General features: G+C 40.5%; 1 protein-coding gene across 1 annotated transcript; it reads left to right on the top strand.

The window, feature by feature from the left end:
* The first annotated feature begins 1,748 nt into the window (after positions 1-1,748).
* On the top strand, positions 1,749-17,302 carry LOC133387736 (tetratricopeptide repeat protein 22-like). Its single transcript, XM_061633137.1, has 7 exons — positions 1,749-2,523; positions 8,490-8,545; positions 10,344-10,459; positions 11,768-11,886; positions 13,012-13,173; positions 14,713-14,865; positions 16,204-17,302. The coding sequence occupies exons 1-7, from the start codon at positions 1,966-1,968 to the stop codon at positions 16,732-16,734; spliced, it is 1,695 nt and encodes a 564-aa protein (XP_061489121.1). The 5' UTR covers positions 1,749-1,965; the 3' UTR covers positions 16,735-17,302.
* The last annotated feature ends 1,454 nt before the right edge of the window (positions 17,303-18,756 follow it).

Raw genomic sequence — 18,756 nt, 5'->3', positions numbered from 1 at the left:
TACCAGATGTTTTGATCAGTGGGAGGACAGGACAGTTTGCAGCTCCTGGCCCTTCCCAGTGACTGTGGGGGAGGGGAAGCAAAAGCTCTGGAGAGGATAATAATGGAAACTGACCACTTCCCTCAGGTGTTGCTGGTGGTGGTAGCAGTATGGCTGAGAGTTTAGATCAGTGGGATCTGAAGTGAGAGTTTAGAACCTCTAGCCCACGGGGACTAATTAGGCCTAGCAGACCTCGGAAGTTGGCCTGCCATGCCATTTTTGGCAAGTAATATCCAATTTTACCTTGCTTCTCATCCTACCTGACATTGAGCATGGGAGAGCTTGCCACCCTGGGCTCCTGCTGGGAGGAAGGGTGGGATATAAATCAAATAATAAATAAAATAAAGCTCAAGACATGACCTCCCAATTTCTTGCTGTGTAGGCAAAATTTGGCACTTTTTGCATTTACTGCCTTTCCCCATCACCTGCATGGCAACAGCAACAAATACACCAAATACCAAAAGTGCCAAATTTTGTCTGCAAAGGAAGAGTCAGGATTGCACTTGGATGTAAGCATGTGCTTCTGATTCTTTCTTTCTTTGCAGCGATGGCCCGAATTCAAGCCAGGGATGCAAAGAAGGAATCTTCTTAGGTTGCTGTAGCTGCAAAGGAAGATTCTTCCTTTGCAGTTGGAAGTACGAACACCTGAAGCCCAGATCCAGTTCCCCACCCCTGGTGTAGATGGAGTGAGTTAAATGGGGGTGCAATCTGAGGCTGCATCAGATGCACTCTGATGCAGGGTGAGTAACTGTGCTACCTGCTAAAGAAATTCTTTTGTCTTCACTACACAGTAATACCTCAGTTAACAAAGTAAATGCATTCCTAGATGTTACTTCTTTAACAGAAGTACCAGAGATAGGAACAACATGGGAAGAATAGGGATAGGTTCCTACATCTGCTCATAGGTGGTAGGGGCAGCTTCAACAGGGGCTTTAAAGGGTGCCTACCTGGCAGCCACCCACCCCTCCTCCTCCTCCGAATCGTATTGGATCCTTCCCTCCCCAGCCCTGGGAGAAAGCAAAAGATCACTTTAATGCAAAGCAAAAACACAGGCTTGTCACTTCAACCTAGCAAAGCAAAGGCACAGGCTGGTCAATTTCACCATAAAGCAAAGGCAGAGGCTTGGAAGTTTATCCCTAGCAAAGCAAAGCTGGTCAGTTTCACCTTTTAAAAAGCCATCATTGAAAGGAGCTTTATTACTTGAGGATTCATTAATTGAGGCATTACTGTATAAATAAAACAAATTATTATAAAGACACTATAAGCCTCCAGTGTTCACTCATGCAAAGGAAACTCAGAATCAGGTATTATTCTTTGAACTTCCCACCACTTGGGGAAAAGGAACAAGAAAGTGACAATACCTTGCCCTATTGTATGGTTTTACTTGGGTACATCCCACTCCATTTCAGACTTAACATTCTAAATCATTTCTCATAGTGAGTGAGGATTATGGGTAGTTAGGATGAAGCCCAGTCTACTCTCCCTGCTCCTAGCCTATTAAATTTGAAATGCATATTAATAATGTTCATATAGGCTTAACTTGAAAGACAAGTTTGATCGAAGGAGCTGATCACTGTTTTTTCCACGCACTCTGATGGCCTTCTGCAACATGCTGCCTTGTCCCTTTGATGGCAAATGAGGGATTGCTTGAGTAGGTCTTGCTTCTGCTTTCTGTGATTCACTGACCAGATGAGAACCCTGAACTAGCAGGCTGGCTTTGGAATGGCAAGCGTTTTATTTTGCTCCTCCCTTTTCAGGCTCCATGTGAATAAGCTAAACCAGAAATACAGGTAGAGAAAGAGGTGGAGGATGTAGAAAGGCAAACACACTGAGAAGACAGAAGAAAAAAACAACTCGAACCCAAAAGCTGAGGAAAGTGACTCTTTGAGGGATCCTGGAGTGGCTGATATTCTTTCCAGTGTGAAAATGGAAGAAACTGAGGTGGACATTGATACTCTAATTGACGAGATGGATTATATTCCTGGCCACTTTCACTTAGATATGAACTTGAATTTTGAGTCCTCTTCACCTCTGAATTTCCAAGGGAGAGACTTGAAGCTGAAACGAGAGAGCCTAACCTATGAGTTAGAGTTTGAAACCGGCTCACAGCAATATGCCATCAGAAACCTCCTTGGGGTCTTTTCTTTCTACTTGGAAGAAGTGGAGCAAGCGAAGGAGATTTTCCTCTACATCTCTCAGGAGGACCCTGAGAATCTGAATACTTGGGCCAACCTGGCCTATGTGTATGACAGGCTGGACAATGAGCAAGAAGAAGCTATATGCACCAAAAGACTTTCTGACTTAATGGGCTTGGATTCAGAAGACAAGCCACAAGGAGATCCCCAACTCAGAGCAGCCCGTTGCTTGGCCGAGCAGGGCTACGCTTATGCCTTTGACGTTGGGCTGGTGAATGAAGTTGAAAAGATGGAGAAACTAACTGCAGGCCTCGCTCTCTATGGCAAAGCTCTTGCTTATGGGAAGCAGGTGGGTAGGCAATTTTACCTTCTGGTGTCACTTGCTATTCAATGGGCCAATGGCATAAAAATCCTATTATACATTCAGCCAATACCCATACAGGGTGACCATAAGGTATACTGACACAATAGACTGGGGATTAGCTTCTCTCCCCCCCCCACACACACACAAGAAATATTTTAGAAGTGTGAGCACTACGTTTCACACATGTAACTGTGGATACTCAAAGATTCAGTACTAAAGGAAAGGGAGAAGGGGATGGTCAAAAGTAGAATGACGAAGGACAGCAGCAACTGTACAAGCATCTGAAAGGTGATTGCTAAGTACTTTTTCCTCGGCCCAGATGATCAGGTGGTAGTACTGGATGAAGTTCCTACCCATCATCTGTAGTGGAATGGCTGACCACCAGCGTCCATACAATGTACTTAACTATCTATCTCACTACGGTAAAGTGCTAGTTATTATAATAGGTACTGTATCTACAGTTAATTTGCTAGGCTACAAAAAAAAAAACCCTCAGGGAATTGAGTCAGGCTAAGAGAAAACGTTTCTCATTAAGAACCACACCTTCATTTAAAACCCTGGTAGTCACCAAACAGCTAATCCTGCATAAATGTACACAAGCAGACAAATGGCAGTGCCAATGGATAATATTTAGAAGCTGCCTTTTGGAATGGAAGCCCTAGATCTTGATAGACTTTTGTGAAGCTGGTGAGGTCCTTTTGTCCTGCTATGCTTCAATGGCACCTCAGTTTGATTGTGGAACTCCCTACCTTGGGAAGTAGCTCAGTGGTAGAGCATCTGCTTTGTAGACAGAAGGTCCCAGGTTCAATTCCCCAGCTTCTCAGTCAGAACCCCTGTCTGAAATCAGCTGCCTGTCTGTGCTGACAGTACTGAGTTAGGTGGACCAGTTGGTATAAGGCAGCTTCCTGTGGAGGTCTATTTGGCCCCCATCTCACTCTGCTTTTCACTGCTTGACCAGGACTTTTCTATTCCAGGAGGCATTTGACCTGATGGGTCATATGAGTGTGTGGCTACCCTCCCTTTTTAAAAATAATAACAATATTTGTATTTGATTGTTATGGCTGTTTATTTTTATTGATTGTTTAAGTGGAAAGCTGGAAAAGAAATATTTTGATTAATAGTTAATAACTAATTAATATTAATTAATTAGTTAGTTAATAATAATCCTATTAGAAAAAGCTACTCGACTGTATCAGACAAGTAGCCATCTGTAGTAGCTGAAATGCCTGTAGAGTGGCTTGCAAGTACTAACATACACCAGATCGTGTTGGTTTTCTGGGACATTGACAGATCATATCTGCTGACAGTAGCAGTTGTCAGTAAGTCAATGCATGCTGCTGCCCTTGCACACCACTATGATGCTGAGCAAAGGTGCAAGTCACGACATGACACTGTGGGTGCAAGTCATTGTGCCGCAACCTTTCTAGTATGGTGGTTCATAAGTCCTTCAAGTTATTAGATGCTTTTGAAAATGTGACCACATAATCACAGGAGAAAGCTGTGCAAACAAGAGTGGGTTGGAGGGCTGAAAATAGCTATGGTCCCTAATGGGGGCAGACATGCTTTGGTATCTTCCCAGCTAGGAGGGGACTGGTGATGGGCTGTGGATAGGGTGGTAGTGGCTTCAGGGATGGAACATATGAAACTGCTTCAACTAATCCACTACTCTCGACTCTGATAGGCAGAGGTGGCTTCCTAGGTCCTAGAGCAGGGATAGCCAACATTGGTGCTTTCCAGAGGTTGCTGGACTGCATCTCATATCAGCCTCAGCCAGGACGGCCAATGGTCAGGGATGATGCGAGCTGGAGTTTAACAACATTTGGAGAGGAGGACCACTTTGGCTATCCCTGCCCTAGGATCTAGGGATCAGTCAGACATTTATCCTGCTGTGATACTTTTGGTTAGAGATGCAGAGATAAACAGGGGCATTCTCCACACAAACAATGTATTCTGCCACTGAGCTATGGCCCCTCCTCCAAGAGAGTAGCAATTGTAAGTATTCAGTGCTTGGAACTGCTACCTGACCCAAGCCTTCTATCATGAGGGAAGGGTTGAATTTAAACAAACAAGCTCCAGAATTCTGCAGCTGGGATTTAAAAAATAGTTTTCTACAGTGCTGTAGATGTGTGGCTTGAAGTAAGATCCAAATATAACGAAGGGGGAGGTTAATTCAAATATTTTATTTGTAACATCCAAACCAATTAACAGTGTGGTTGCAGTACCCCCAAGAAGTCCCTGAACAACCTGAGCTCAAATCCCAAACCTTGTGCACCAATCTCTAACACTTTCCAGTTTTCCAATTAGATGCATTTTTGATTCTAGACTTCTTGGTTCAAGCTGTTCAAACAAAGGTGTAACCTTCTGCACACCTTTATCGTCCCCTACAGCAACAGACAACAGAAAAAGGCAGGTGGCTAGACTGGAACACTGTTTGTCAAAGCAAAATGTTTGCATTGAGAGGTTGGGTTATATTTACCTTTAAACTACAACTGTGGAGAGTCAAAACTTCTTAAGATGGTAGAGAATATGGGACAGGAGAGAGCATCAAAATAACCACACTAACAAAATGAAAAAGGTTCAGAAAATAATTGCTGCTTGGAGTCACATAAAAATGTTGCTCTTCAAGCTGTTTAGCTGTTCCTGTAGTGAGAATTCTTTTCCTGACAGTCATGGCTCCAACCCTGATCTCTAAAACTGATGCCCACTTAAACAAATCTTAGCTAATTAATCTGAGTTGTGTATTTTTTTTTTCCAATAATTTTTATTCAAATTTTCATAAAACATACAAGACGAAATCATAAAACATTCAAAGACAAAAAACAAAATCAAAAATAATTAAACAAAAAAAAAAAATAAAAATAAAAATAAAAATAAAAAATAAAGAGTAAAATATTGACTTCCCATTTGTCAAAGATCAGATCAGTTATAAGTCTATAATATATAACAATCCTGTCTCTTAAGTCATATTATAAAATCACTTTCCTCCAATAGTTATCTTACTTAATCATCAAATCTCATAAACATTACTTTATTCTTTCCACAAAAAGTCAAAGAGAGGTTTCAATTCTTTAAGAAATATATCTATCAATTTTTTTTTTCCAGATAAACATATCAATTAATCCATCTCATTACTAATTATGATAATCTTATTGTCATAACCATAGTCAAAATAAACATTTCCATTAATCCATCACATCAGAATCTGTTAGGTTCAGTAATTTCAGTAGCCATTGTTCTATTATCCCTATTAGTTCCATTTTCCATCTTCCATCTTCAGTAGTCTTGTTAAGTCCAGTAATTTCAGTATCCAATCTTCCATTATCAGTATTCCATAATAATCTTGCTGTCAAAGCCATAGTCATATAGTAAGAGTCTGATGGGAATTACCTCTATCCCAAATATTTTCTTGCCATCCATTCTGAATAGGTTGCTGAAATACTGCTGTAAAATCATATCTCTGTTCTTTTTTTCAAAATACACTGGGTCATCTCTTGAAAGTTTTTCCATTGTCACATGGCTGCAGTTAATTCCATAGATTTTCTCTATATTGGGCTCCATCACATCATTCCAGTCCAGAAGATTATCCATGCCATTGATAACTTTATCTCTAGAATCTTCATTAATTTCTTCAGAGATAACATTGAGTTCCAAACAATAGATTTTATTTCTAAAGTCCATAGACTCCAAATCTTGTTCCTGTTCCACGTTTGTTCCAATCTCCGGGATCTCCTCTCTCACAGGGACCCCTGTTCCAGTCTCCAGGGTCTCCTCTCTCACAGGGACCCCTGTTCCAGTCTCCAGGGTCTCCTCTCTCACAAGGACCCCTATGTCTTTAATCTCCTGTGTCTCCAAACAATAGATTTTGTTTCTAAAGTCCATAGACTCCAAATCTTTTTCCTGTTCCACGTTTGTTCCAATCTCCGGGGTCTCCTCTCTCACAGGGACCCCTTCCAGGGTCACCTCTCTCACAGGGACCCCTATATCTTTAATCTCCTGCTTCATTTTACTCAATTCAATTTTCAGCTCCTTACAACCCTGTCGCAGGTTTTGTTTCGTTATCTCAATCTCATCCATTATTTTCTGAAACATAGTTATTTCCAGATTCTCAGCCACTTTCTTAATTGCCATTTTAAAAAAAAAATATAGGAAAACCACTTCTTATTTCAGCAACAATTGGGTTAATACTCCAAACTTGGTGACATCACAGTATAAACAGAGCAGACAGCCTTATCTCTCCATAGTTAAGTAAACAAAATGCAGTTCCCAGGATCGAAACAATTAATGGCAGTCGTCAAGAAACAGATTCGTCAAAATAAAATAGACCAAAAAGAGAGTAGTCTCAGACAGTATAATATTCTTCAAAATAAAAATCTGGAATAGAAATCCCTCTTCTGTGTATATCTTTAGAATGCAAATCCAGGACAGCTTTTTGCAACAAAAACAGAGATAAGCTATTAATTAGTGCGTAGCAGAGAGAAGTTATGGCTCCCCAGTAAGATGTCAAAAACCGATCAATCTGGCAAATCTCTTTTAAACAGCAACAATTTAAGTCAAGTAAAAGAAAAATATAGAAAGAAGGGTGCTTGCCTGTTAGTGCGTTCTCTCTTAGAAGATAAGATGAACGTTCGCTTTAACAGATAGAGCTTGCTGTTGAAAATCCGTCCCACCTTCGTCGGCTGGACCTCGTCCCATAAATTAATGAGATCTGGTCGTCCCAACAAAAATAGGCTTTGAGGTTAATCTCTTCGTTTCTCCCTACCCGGGAGAAGTTTAATCAGTCAAAAAAAAAAGAAAAAACTGACTGATATATCTGAATAAGCTTCTTTTGAGGCAGGAGCCCGTCTCAAAAGCAGGCACAGGCTAAGTCACCCTTCCCGGAAGTCGAATCTGAGTTGTGTATTGATTGATCAGGTAATAATCAATTAAATGTACATCAGTGTGGATATACATCATATCCACACAAAAAGAAGAAAAAAGAATATGCTTTCTGGATTGGTCTCCTTGGAAGTAAGTCCCATAAGACAGATGAATGCTGTGGAATGCTTTTTTTGAATTATTAAATGCGTAGTTTGTAAATGAACTGGCAATGTACTTTGACGCGTTGATGAATGAATAATACAGAATGCTATTCTATGGCAGGTAGACAGTTTCTGCCCTATCCTGGCCATGTTTACTCAGAAGTAAATTCTAGGGAGCACACTCCCAGGTAAGTTTTCATAGGATTGCAACTGTTTGAAAACCTGTTTTCAGGTACATTCTACATAGTGTGTAGGCTGGAGAGTTAACTTGCAGTACCTTTTCCTTCTTCTAATGTCCATTCTAGATGTATTCATGAAACTACACAAAGCCACATGATAATAGCCAACAATGTACAAAGAGAATATGTGGGTGCACAAATGTGAGAACATGCAAGCAGTTGCCTACTAAGCAATCAGTGGCATGAAACATATTTCCAGTCCCCCTTCACCTGCTTCATCTAATGTGGGAAAATAAGTTCAGAAATTGTAAAATATTCAGTGACAAAAGATATTAAACTTACGGAAGTGAATAAGCTTTGGTGAGCCTGACTCCAACTAAGCCCAAATTAAGTGGGGCTTTTTAGCTATGAAGTCCTATCTCAGTTTTATTGCTTCAAAGAATCAGATGTCCTTCAAGTATTACATTGTTGAACATAGTGAGGACAGGACTGGCTGATGAATTCCTTGATTCAATGGAGCCTCTGTAGCAACAATGGTATTCCAGACAGACTTGAAGGCACACACCTTACAGAAGCTAAGCAGGTCTAGGTCTTATCAGTGACTGGATGGGTGATCACCTAGGAACTGCATGTATCCACCTTCAGTCCGACAACTGAAGAAGGGTAGAATATAAAGGTAAGACAATAAATACAGCAATGCATATTTCCAAGGATGCAATTACTACTTTCCTAAAAAACTAGCTCTCTCTTTCAGATCCCTTTGGAAGAGAAACGAAACTGGTATTTCACCATGGCCACACTGCACATCAGGTAAGACAAGAATCCAGGATGAAAAGCCACCATGAGACCTTGTCTCAAAGAAAGGAAATCAAGAAATAAAAACAAGATTGACTGAGGGGCAAATATAGCACTTTTTGTGATAGAATGCACTTAGTTTTTTTGTTTCACTGAAAAGCAGTGCATGAATTTATTTGGTTTTTAAAAATTAATTCATCCCCCCCCCGCACTGCTTTTCCAAGAAGCTCAGGGCAGCATATACGGTTCTTCCACAATCCCATTTACTTATTTATTTATTAAATTTATATCCCACCCTTCTTCCCAGAAGGAGCTCAGGGGGGCAAACAAAAACAGTAAAAACCACTCTAAAACATCTTAAAAACAAGACTTTAAAACAAATTAATACAAAGCATATTTAAAAATGTATTAAAACAAAACATCTTTAAAAGCATCTTTTAAATAAAGCTTTAAAAGCATCTAAAAAAGCAATTCCAGCAGAGACTCAGACTGGGATAAGGTCTCTACATAAAAGGCTTGTTGAAAGAAGGTCTTCAGTAGGATAACAGAGATGGTGCCTGTCTAATATTTAAAGGCAGGGAATTCCAAAGAGTAGGTGCCACTACACTAAACGTCCATTTCCTATGTTGTGCAGAATAGATCTCCTGATAAGATGGTATCTGCAGGAGGCCCTCACCTGCAGAGTGCAGTGATCGACTAGATATATAATGGGTAAGACGATCTTTCAGGTATCCTAGTCCCAAGCTGTATAGGGCTTTGTACACCAAAACTAGAACCTTGAACTTGGCCCAGTAGCTAATGGGCAGCCAATAAAATTATTTCAGTAGCATAGTGATATGTTAGCAATACCGTGCCCCAGTTTTGTCCTCCACAAGAACCTTGTGAGGCAGCTTGGAATGAGAGGCCCCATCCCGACTGGGTTTTTGGGGGGGGGTGCACTCTAATGAGCATTAGATCAAAGACAACTACAGAGATTTTTATCCATAGTATTTCCTCACTATTTTACATATCATAAAGGACTGTTGCAAAATCAGAGATGAAGCAATTGTCATGAACAATGCAGTGCCAATAACATAGACATAAGATTTGCTGAAAGATTGCCAAAACACCTTTCTTTGCTGTACAAGAAGCAACATTTGACAAGTTCTAAAACCTATTTAAGACTTAACATAACCTTTTCCTCACCAGCTATGTCCACTCCTACACTGCAATTAGTCTCAACAAAAGCTTTCTGTAGGGTACAATAGATAGCTTAATAGCACATGGTTTTTTCATATAATTGAAGTAGAAATGATATATTTTTAAGAAAAATAATATGTATTATATATATGCATAATATGTAGTAGATATGTCTCTTAGTATAGACAAGAATACAAGTATACCAAGTCAGAACGTGATTCATCTAGCTCGTTATGGTTTATATTGATGGGCAGCGACTCTATAGGATTTCAAAGAGTAGTCTTTCTCCAGCCCAACCTAGAGATGTTGGGGATTGAATCTGGGACCTTTTGCATGCAAAGTGTATGCTCTACCACTGAGCTACTGCCCATCTCCATCATCATCTTCCAAAAGCAGCATACAGTTCTGAGGGGTGTGTATATATATACAGCTTTGAAGCTGATGGAAGTCATTTCAAGGACCTACATCTTACCATTTATGCCTTTTATATTTTATATTAATTTCTGTTGTTTTTTGCTAAACCCATCGGATGGGGCTAAACCAATGGTATTTGGAAGAAAAAAATTGCTTGTGAGTTTAGAGCTCTGCATATGCACAACAATAAGTCACAATAGCACTGCCCTCTTTGCTTCAGATTGGATGGGATGTGGATGAACAAGGGCAATGATGAGGAAAAAAGGCTGCCAGCCTTCAACAGAACCTTGGTTTTGCTTCAGCAAGTCCTGAAGTCCTCTAATCTACATTATACAGGTAGGGGAATTCATTTACATTAGGCAAACTGCACGTGTAATTGACACATACAGTTAAACATCCATCAAGACTGTTGCAATCAAGCTGTGTGTCATCAGGCTCTTCAGCTCAAACATTAAAGGTTCCTGGCTCAGATCCAAAAGAGCGCTTTCTGCACACATCTCTATAGCTATAGTCTTTGTTGCTGCAACTTCCATGCCCAGTGAAGCAAACCATTCTTTATTTTCAGAAGTGGCTTATTTCATCAGCTGGGAAACAGTGAGGACTAGGGAAAATCCTCACTGCATAATCTTTCTTAAAGCTGGCATAAAAAGTTCCTTTGGATCTCTTCTATTGTTAACTCCCCCCAATAACCATCTCTAATTCATATGGAATTACTTTTAGGGATGGGGGAGAAATTGGATTCAGTTCACCTTCAAAGGTGAACTTACCTTATCTGCACTTTCCAAAACAAACCACCAACTGAAATAGCCATCCTTCAACATTTGCAGTTCTCTGAATTTTGAAACACAGCTCTCCACAAAATACACATACTAGTGTAGTGTGCATATAAATAACATACCAAAATGCATTATGTTAGAGGAAATTGCTTTACAAAAATCTGTATATTAGGCAAAATTGCATTAAAAATGTGTATATTGAAAGAAATTTGTGCTAAAATACTAATGAATTTTCATGAGGATTTTTTTTAAAAAAAAAGCAAACTGATGTGGAAATGTAGAGAACTGAAGTTAAAATTGGTAAAATGAGAAGCTGTGAGAAACCAAAATTGACATATTCGTCCATTCCTAATTACTTAGGAGCTAAATTAATAGGTAGTAGGAAAGGATCTGCCAATTTCACTTCTCTCAATTTCACATTTTGAATTTTGAATTCAGTTCTCCACATTTTTGCAGAATTTTTCAGTTTTTTTTAAATCTCCATGAAAATTCTTCAGCACTTTAGTGGGAATTTTTCCTAATACATTTATTGTATGCAGTTTTGACTAATGTACACATTTTTGCGAGCAATTTCTCTTAATATAATGCATTTTTGTATGTCATTTTCACCATTTTAATCATTTTAAGCACATTTCCTCTTAATATATTCATTTTTAAAAACATTGGTTGAAGAACTGCACCCCAAAGTTCAGTTCAGTGTGAATTTAGAAGGACAGCTGTGTTTCAGTTCTCATACTGTTTTGGAAAATGTGGCTTTAGATGCAAACTGAATCAAATCTCCTCCACATTCCTAGCAGGTAGAATAGAATTTGCAAGTCATTTTGGATTGTGTTGGCCTGCTCTGAATTCTATCCTCCTTTTTTTTTAGCCCTGGCCTGGTGCTATCTCGGGATATTGTTAGAAAGGAAAGAATCATTCTCAACAACTCCCATGGGAATTCATGACTGCGGTTACTCTGGGACGGATCCCCTTGACTGCTTTGGGAAAGTAGGTTTATAAATTGTTGCTCAGCTATAGAGGAAGGGGCCACTATTCAGTCTATCAGCTGCTCAAGGATTCCTTTCTTATCAGATCCTCATATACCCATTGATTCTTTCAGTTTTTCCCAATGATTAGCATGGGTGGCATCTTTTAAATGACAGTGCAGCATTATTGCATAAGTTCTCAAGTGGGTTTGGAGACTGGAAACAAGCTATATGTGTGTGGATAAAATACAGTGAGACTAAAATGAGAGATTTTTTAGTCCTTCCAGTTCGTCCTAATCATGAGAAGTGCACAAACCTCCTGATATGATGCATACTTAGAAAAATGAATTTGTTCTCCTGGTTATATTCCCTGAACAGTGTTTCCACTGCCTGTAAGAGACAACCAATGTACAGAAAGGTTTAAACCTTCCTTTACCCACTCCTACATAGGTCTCCTCCTCTGCCAAACATTCAGGAGTAAAATATAGTAAAGGTGCGGGGAACCTGTGGCCCTCCAGATGCTGCTGAACTGCACCTCCCATTATCCTGAACATTGGCTATGTCGGCTGGGGCTTCATAGAGAGCTGGCCAAGCACTTCTCTAAGCACTTCATGAATCAGGGCCCTCTAGGTGTTGTTGGACTACAACTGCCATCACCCCTGACCATTGGCCATGCTGACTGGGGCTAATGGGAGTTGGAGTTCAACAACATCTGGAGGTCCACAGGTTCCCCACCCCAGACATAAATGGAAAAACTAAAGTACATGTCCAAAATGGAATCTTCCATTTAAAAAAATAATCCTGTAGGAATATGAGTGTAGATCACTTCTGAGAAAAGCTATAAAACATCTCAAATTGGAATCCCCAAATTTTAACAGAGCAGCCCTATATGTATCTACTTGGTAGCAAGCCCCACTGAATTCCACTGGAAGTGACACAAGAGAAAGCATCTCCTTTCCTTTTAATCAAGAACAAGGACCTACCCCAGCTCATGTTCTCATGCATTTCAGACCCTCCAAAGAACATCATTTGCAACTGTGGCCAATTTGTGAATAGAGCCACGTACATTTCTCCTATTTATAGCCCATTGTTCAACACAGCAGGGGGAAATCACTAACGGAAAATGTTTTGTGGGTTTGTTTTCAAGGCAATAGCAATAGCTAAAGATAATCCACTTGTTCTAAACCGCCTGGCAAAAATCTTCCACTTCCTTGGTAAGCAAGAGATGGCAATGGCAGTCTGCAACATGGCCTTAGATGCGCTGCCAGACCCAGTACTTAACTGGCAGGCATATTGCATGCGCGCCAAGGTATGTAACTCTTCTTTAAAACAGTGCCTTCAGAGCATAAAAGTGCTATGAAAGACTGCCTTTTTCTTTGATTATATTTTTAAGAAGTAGCATTAACTCAGGGCAGGGGGTGTTTGGTTAGCATTGTGCTTCCTGAAAAGCCATTAATATGAATGCCTGTTTTGTCAGCATCAGCTATATTTGATCATACTGCAAGGGGTCCAAAAGGGGGGAGCCACCTCTTATGACTTGTCCTAAGGCTTCACTGGTGACAGGTCTATTAGAATATACGAGCGGTCGGGTAGTGGCAAATTCAGAAGCGCAGGGTCCCTTCATGATAATCACAGCCACATTCTGCTCCCCCCCCTTTTTTTTTTGCTGCTGGTTGGAGAACGAGATCTTTGTTAATGCCGTCTCCCACAACAACAGATGTCCCTAGGAGCCAATAAGCAAGAAAAGGGAGAGCTATTGAAAAGAGTCTTCTCAGTGGCTGACTCACCTCCGTTCACTTTTATTGGTCCCAATCAGCAGAAAAGGACAAGAAAGCATGTTAGAATAATCTGCTCAGTGGCTAAAATTCTGCCCCTTCCTGCTGATTGACTCAGAGGATGCTGGAAACAGAGGGTCCCTGCTGCCCCCAAAATAAGGGATCTAAGACCCCCTGAGACCCTGGATGACTACACCCCCGCATACGAGCATATAAGCTTATGAAGCCGCCTTATCAGGCTATTAGTCCATCTCGTCCTGTATTATCCACTCTGATGAGTAGCATCTCTCTGGGGTTTCAGACAGAGGCAGTTGTGCTATAAGTAGAGATGGAATGATCTGTCAATTTTGGTTCTCTCAGTTTCTCATTTTTCTAATCTTAATTTCACTTCTCCAAATTTCTGCAGCAATTTCCGTTTAAAAAAAAAATCCTCATGAAAATTCTTCATCATTTTAGTGCAAATTTCTCCTAATAAACACATTTTTGTATGCAGTTTTGACTAATGTACACATTTTTGTGGGCCATGTATCCTGATAGAACGCATATTTGTATGTTATTGTCACCAATATATTCATTTTGTGCACACTGTCCCCAAATATATACATATTTGTAAACTTCCTTTGGCTGGAGAACTGCATCACTGAATTTGGACAAGTAAGAATTTCAAACGATGGCTGTGTTTCAGTTCTCAAATTGTTTGGGAAAGTGCGAATTTGATAAATTTGGCTATTTGGCTCCCACCCATAGCTGTAAGGTAATTTACTGTTTTTTAGACTCTGAACTTCATGGTCTTATTGGTGGGGGTGGGGCTTTAGATGGTCATATGTTTTACTTCACTTACTTCTAAATGTGGTAAGCCAGATTTGCTACATTTGGGGCCTCCCCCTCTCATTCTGTTGAGTGAGGTCCTGAACTTATGCCCCAAACTCCTTTCCTAATGGCACCACTGGGCAAATATCTTTGCCAGTCCTGATGGATCCTTTGTCAGGAGATGTCAGGGAATAATAATACAAACTAAATGCATAAAGGGGGAGGGGAGAATCAAATGAGTTTGATTATCTCTTTATCCTTAGATGCTAATTAAACTGTATTTGCGTGACTTGGAACGTGTAAAGATGGGCCTGGGAGGAATGCCAGACCAGAGAAATCTCTCTGATGCCAAAGCTGATCTTGAGAATGTCATGAGGGTACATCCATGTCTGAAGACTTACCTTGACCTTGGCCAGGTGAGTGAAAGCATCCACACACTGTTCAGACTTTTTCATTGTTTTCACTTTCTTATTTTATCTCTATGAATATACAGATTATGTTTCTGTTCATTTAGACTTTTGACAGGCCTGAGGCTGCAATCCTGACCCTGCTTATGTGAGAGCAAGCTCCACTGACTTCAATAGGACTTACTTCTGAATAGACATGCTCAGGATTGTGCTGTTTGTTTTTTAATCATGCTGTCCTAAACTGAATTTCCTGCTGTTTATTGATCAAAACACATTTTGATTTTTCTGATTTTACTGTGTTTATATAGCTTTAATTTGGGCTGTGTGAGCCATCATGAAAACTATGGTTGACAGGTAGGGTATAAATAATATTTAGAAACAAACAACCAAAACGTGATAGTTGAGAACAAACTCATAGCTCTGATTGACAATGGAATACTGAAGCTAGAGGAGTATTTGCATCCAAGTAGAAATATTGCAGAAATGTAATCAGAATGGCCAAATAGACTCTATCCATTTTTACCACTAGCAATATCTGGGAAAGTTCCTGTGTGTATGGATCTCTACAGAGATGGGCAACAACAAGGTCTGTAGGCACTAGCCAGTCCACCAGAGGCTTGGGAGGAAGAGATGGGGAAAGCCTTTTTGAAGTAAATATAGCTTTTGAAACTTTTGTTCCCTTCCCTGACATATAATGCATTAATTTAACAGATAATTCCTCCCTATCAGCTTATATAACCAACTCAGAGTGCTGGTGATATTTACCTATATAAAGTCCTAAAACTCTTCTGAAATAGCATGTCTCTGGGGACATCCTCCCTCTCTCAATAGGGCCCTGCCATTCTTCTGAGGAGGTCCTATTTTAGATTCCTTCTGCACATGTCTTAATAAAGTATCACATAGGGCATGGAACAGGTCCTTCTCTATAAGTTATTACGGAGCAATTTCTGCAAAGGCAACTGAAGCCTGACTCTACAAGCTTTTAGAAAAGGGTTGGGGAATCTGTAGCCCTCCGATGTTGCTGGACTACAACCCCATCATCCCTGACCTATGGCCATTGCTGGCTGGAGCTGATGGGAGATGGAGTCCAACAACATCTGGAAGGCCACAGGTCCCCTTCCTCATGTTTTTGGAGAAGCTACAAGATACACAGGGAAGTGTTTTACAATTTCTTACAATTACTTCACAAAAAACCAAAGACTTCTGACTGTTGTTTAATAATGAAAGTTTATGAATTTGTTTTCTGCATGCTGTAAGCCATCGTGGCTTATCAAAAGGCAAGGTGTGTGTGTTTTAAATAAATAGTGTGTGCCTTTCGCCTCTTTCCCCCCCCTGCTGTTTTTCTAGGTACATTATTACATGGGAGTAGATGCTATGCAGGAACTTTTACTTGTGGATGAAAATGCCCTGAACAATGCCCTTGTGTTCTTTGCTAAAGCAATGGAATTAGACCTGGGGAATGTCTTACCTGAAATCCAGCTGCTGAGGGGAAAATGCCTTCGGATAAAAAACGAAGAGCTGAATGCCATTGACTGCTTCAAGCAGGCAATAGAGCTGGATGATGCGGGTTCTGTCTGCACGGAGAGCTTCCGTTGCTTAATGGAAATGCTGCTTACCTTGTTCAGTCAGAAGAGGATAAATATGGAGATGCTGATGAAGGAAGTCGAGCTGTGGGTGAAGAAGGCTGAGGAGAAATATCCCAAACAGCGAGTGCAACAGGAACTTAGGCTGGTGTGTCGTCATCACACAGCTGAGGTGCTTGAACTCTCCAAAGCCATGGTGGCCAGAGGGAAGACTGAGCTGGTGAAGTTGCTCTTTGAGACCATGAAGTGTGACTTTAACAAAGGCAGACTGAACGAACGCTCACTCTCTTTTTGAAATACAGTCGCTGATTTCTTAGCCACATTGCATAATAACAAATGTTTTCACCAACTTGGCACTGTAGGGAAATTCAGTTCTTCCCACGGTTTGGGCAAAGAGACTATGATGTGATACTTTTTGCAGCACCCACCAATTATTAGTCTGTAAACACATGGAGGAGCTGATGAATATGGGTTGTTGATATTCAAAAAATGCTGTTGTAATAATTCATACACAAATGTGGATCCTTAATATTTTTTCTAAAGAAAAACATTAAACAAGCTCCAAAAGCTCAAAATGTTTACACTAGGTACTGTATGTATGTATGCATGGCACACAGAAGCGAGTCAACAGGAGAGGAGGAAATAAAACACAACTTACCTGCTTCCCAGAAGAAATTGAAGGTTAAGTGATTTACGGCAATACTCTGGTAATACTGTAAGGTATATCATTTGTTCTCACATCCCTCTATTCACTTCTTCATCTGAGTAGTTGACCACCAACCACCAAAATGAAATGTGGCCAGATACCAATGCTAATCTCCTCATGTCCTTGTTCAGGGTATATAAATTCACTGAATTGGAGCAGCCTAGCGGTGTGATTCTTCTGAGATGCAGTCTCGTGGCTGCATGTAAATGATACTGTTTCTAACAGATAATTTGTTAAGCAGATCATGTGTTAATAGTCTACAATGTTTGCTTGGTGTTTCCTCAAAAGGAACTAAGGAGAGAGTTGGGAGTCTCTCTGTGTGTGTTTTAATGAAATACCCATCATTATTTGAGGGAAAAGGGGGCAGATATAGTTCAGTATGGGGGGGAAATCAGCACACATCCTGGAGGAGACCTATGAGTTGGGTGAAGCCTTAAGGCACTTTCGGGAATGGAGATCTGATGTGGGGTAGCAAATCTGCTGCCTTGTAGGCATACCTCTTTGCTTCATTTATGTTCTGTGTGTATACTTGTAAATAAGGAAATATTACACAAAATGCTGTAAGTCTCCAGTGTTCACTCATTCAAAGGAAACCAAACCTAGGTAGTACTTCTTTCTGCTTGGGGAAGTGAGGAGCACATAACTCCACTATCAAGTAGTGTAGTAACAACTTTAGAAGTGCAGGGTCCTTTCATGAATCATGCCAAGCCCCCTCGCAGCCACACCCCCTCACATACCACACATACATACACACCTCCCCCCTCTTTCACTCTCTCATTCAAACACATACACACACTACACAAAGCTCTCTTCATCTCTGTCCAAGTGCACCTCCCCCCAGACCACACATATACATACCTCCTTTTCTCTCACATTTATACAAACAACGTATAGATCTTTCCCTCCCTCCATCACACACATAAACCGCAAATGCATCTATTTCAAGTAAATCACATATACATACTTTTCTCAGTCATGCACACATACACGTGCACACAGAGTAGCTGAGTCCAGCACTTGTTTGGTAAATTTAGCAAGTGGATAGGCTGTTCAAGCATCTGGGTGAGCATTGTGTGTTTGAATCCTTGCGAAATATTACACCTTCCCCGGACTTAGTCACACTGAGACTTGAAGCTTCAAAATAAGGGGGAAAAAACCTACTTTATTCTGGAAGTACATACTTGATGGGAAAGAGGTCTACATCTAGCTAACTAGCTAAACTGGAGATGCAAACACTAAGTAAGCCCAGTGCCCTCATGCGGTGAGGAGAGAGGCAGACAAAGAGAAGATGTCTTCTCTCTCTCTCTCTCTCTCTCTCTCACAAGAGAACAAAGAAGAAGAAGCTGGATGATGTGGTCAGCAGCCTAAGAATAACAGTTTACACAGGAAGGAAGAGTTAGCAGGAGATCAAAGGATAGGAATAGTAGCCTAGGAACCAGGAGGACTCCTCTCTGTCTACCCTTTATAATCCCAGGCAGGCCCAACCCACCAGTTCGAGTTGAACCACATATTCCAACATAGGCGTGGGCAAAAACAGGTGTAGAATTACTACAAAGTTCCTCCTTTCAAAAATCAAACAGCCCAGGGGAGGGGCTATAGCAAAATCATTAA

This window comes from Rhineura floridana, chromosome 6, assembly GCF_030035675.1.
Source record: "Rhineura floridana isolate rRhiFlo1 chromosome 6, rRhiFlo1.hap2, whole genome shotgun sequence".
Classification (NCBI taxonomy): Eukaryota; Metazoa; Chordata; class Lepidosauria; order Squamata; family Rhineuridae; genus Rhineura; species Rhineura floridana.
The sequence above is the reverse complement of the archived record's forward strand: the minus strand, read 5'-3'. Positions and strand labels throughout refer to the sequence as shown.

Bases quoted from the DNA above. Each gene is read 5' to 3' on its own strand.
- LOC133387736 (XM_061633137.1), top strand. From the start codon at position 1,966: ATGGAAGAAACTGAGGTGGACATTGATACTCTAATTGACGAGATGGAT. The intron at 2,524-8,489 runs GTGGGTAGGCAA...TCTCTCTTTCAG, and splicing joins CTCTTGCTTATGGGAAGCAG to ATCCCTTTGGAAGAGAAACG. The intron at 8,546-10,343 runs GTAAGACAAGAA...TCTTTGCTTCAG, and splicing joins ATGGCCACACTGCACATCAG to ATTGGATGGGATGTGGATGA.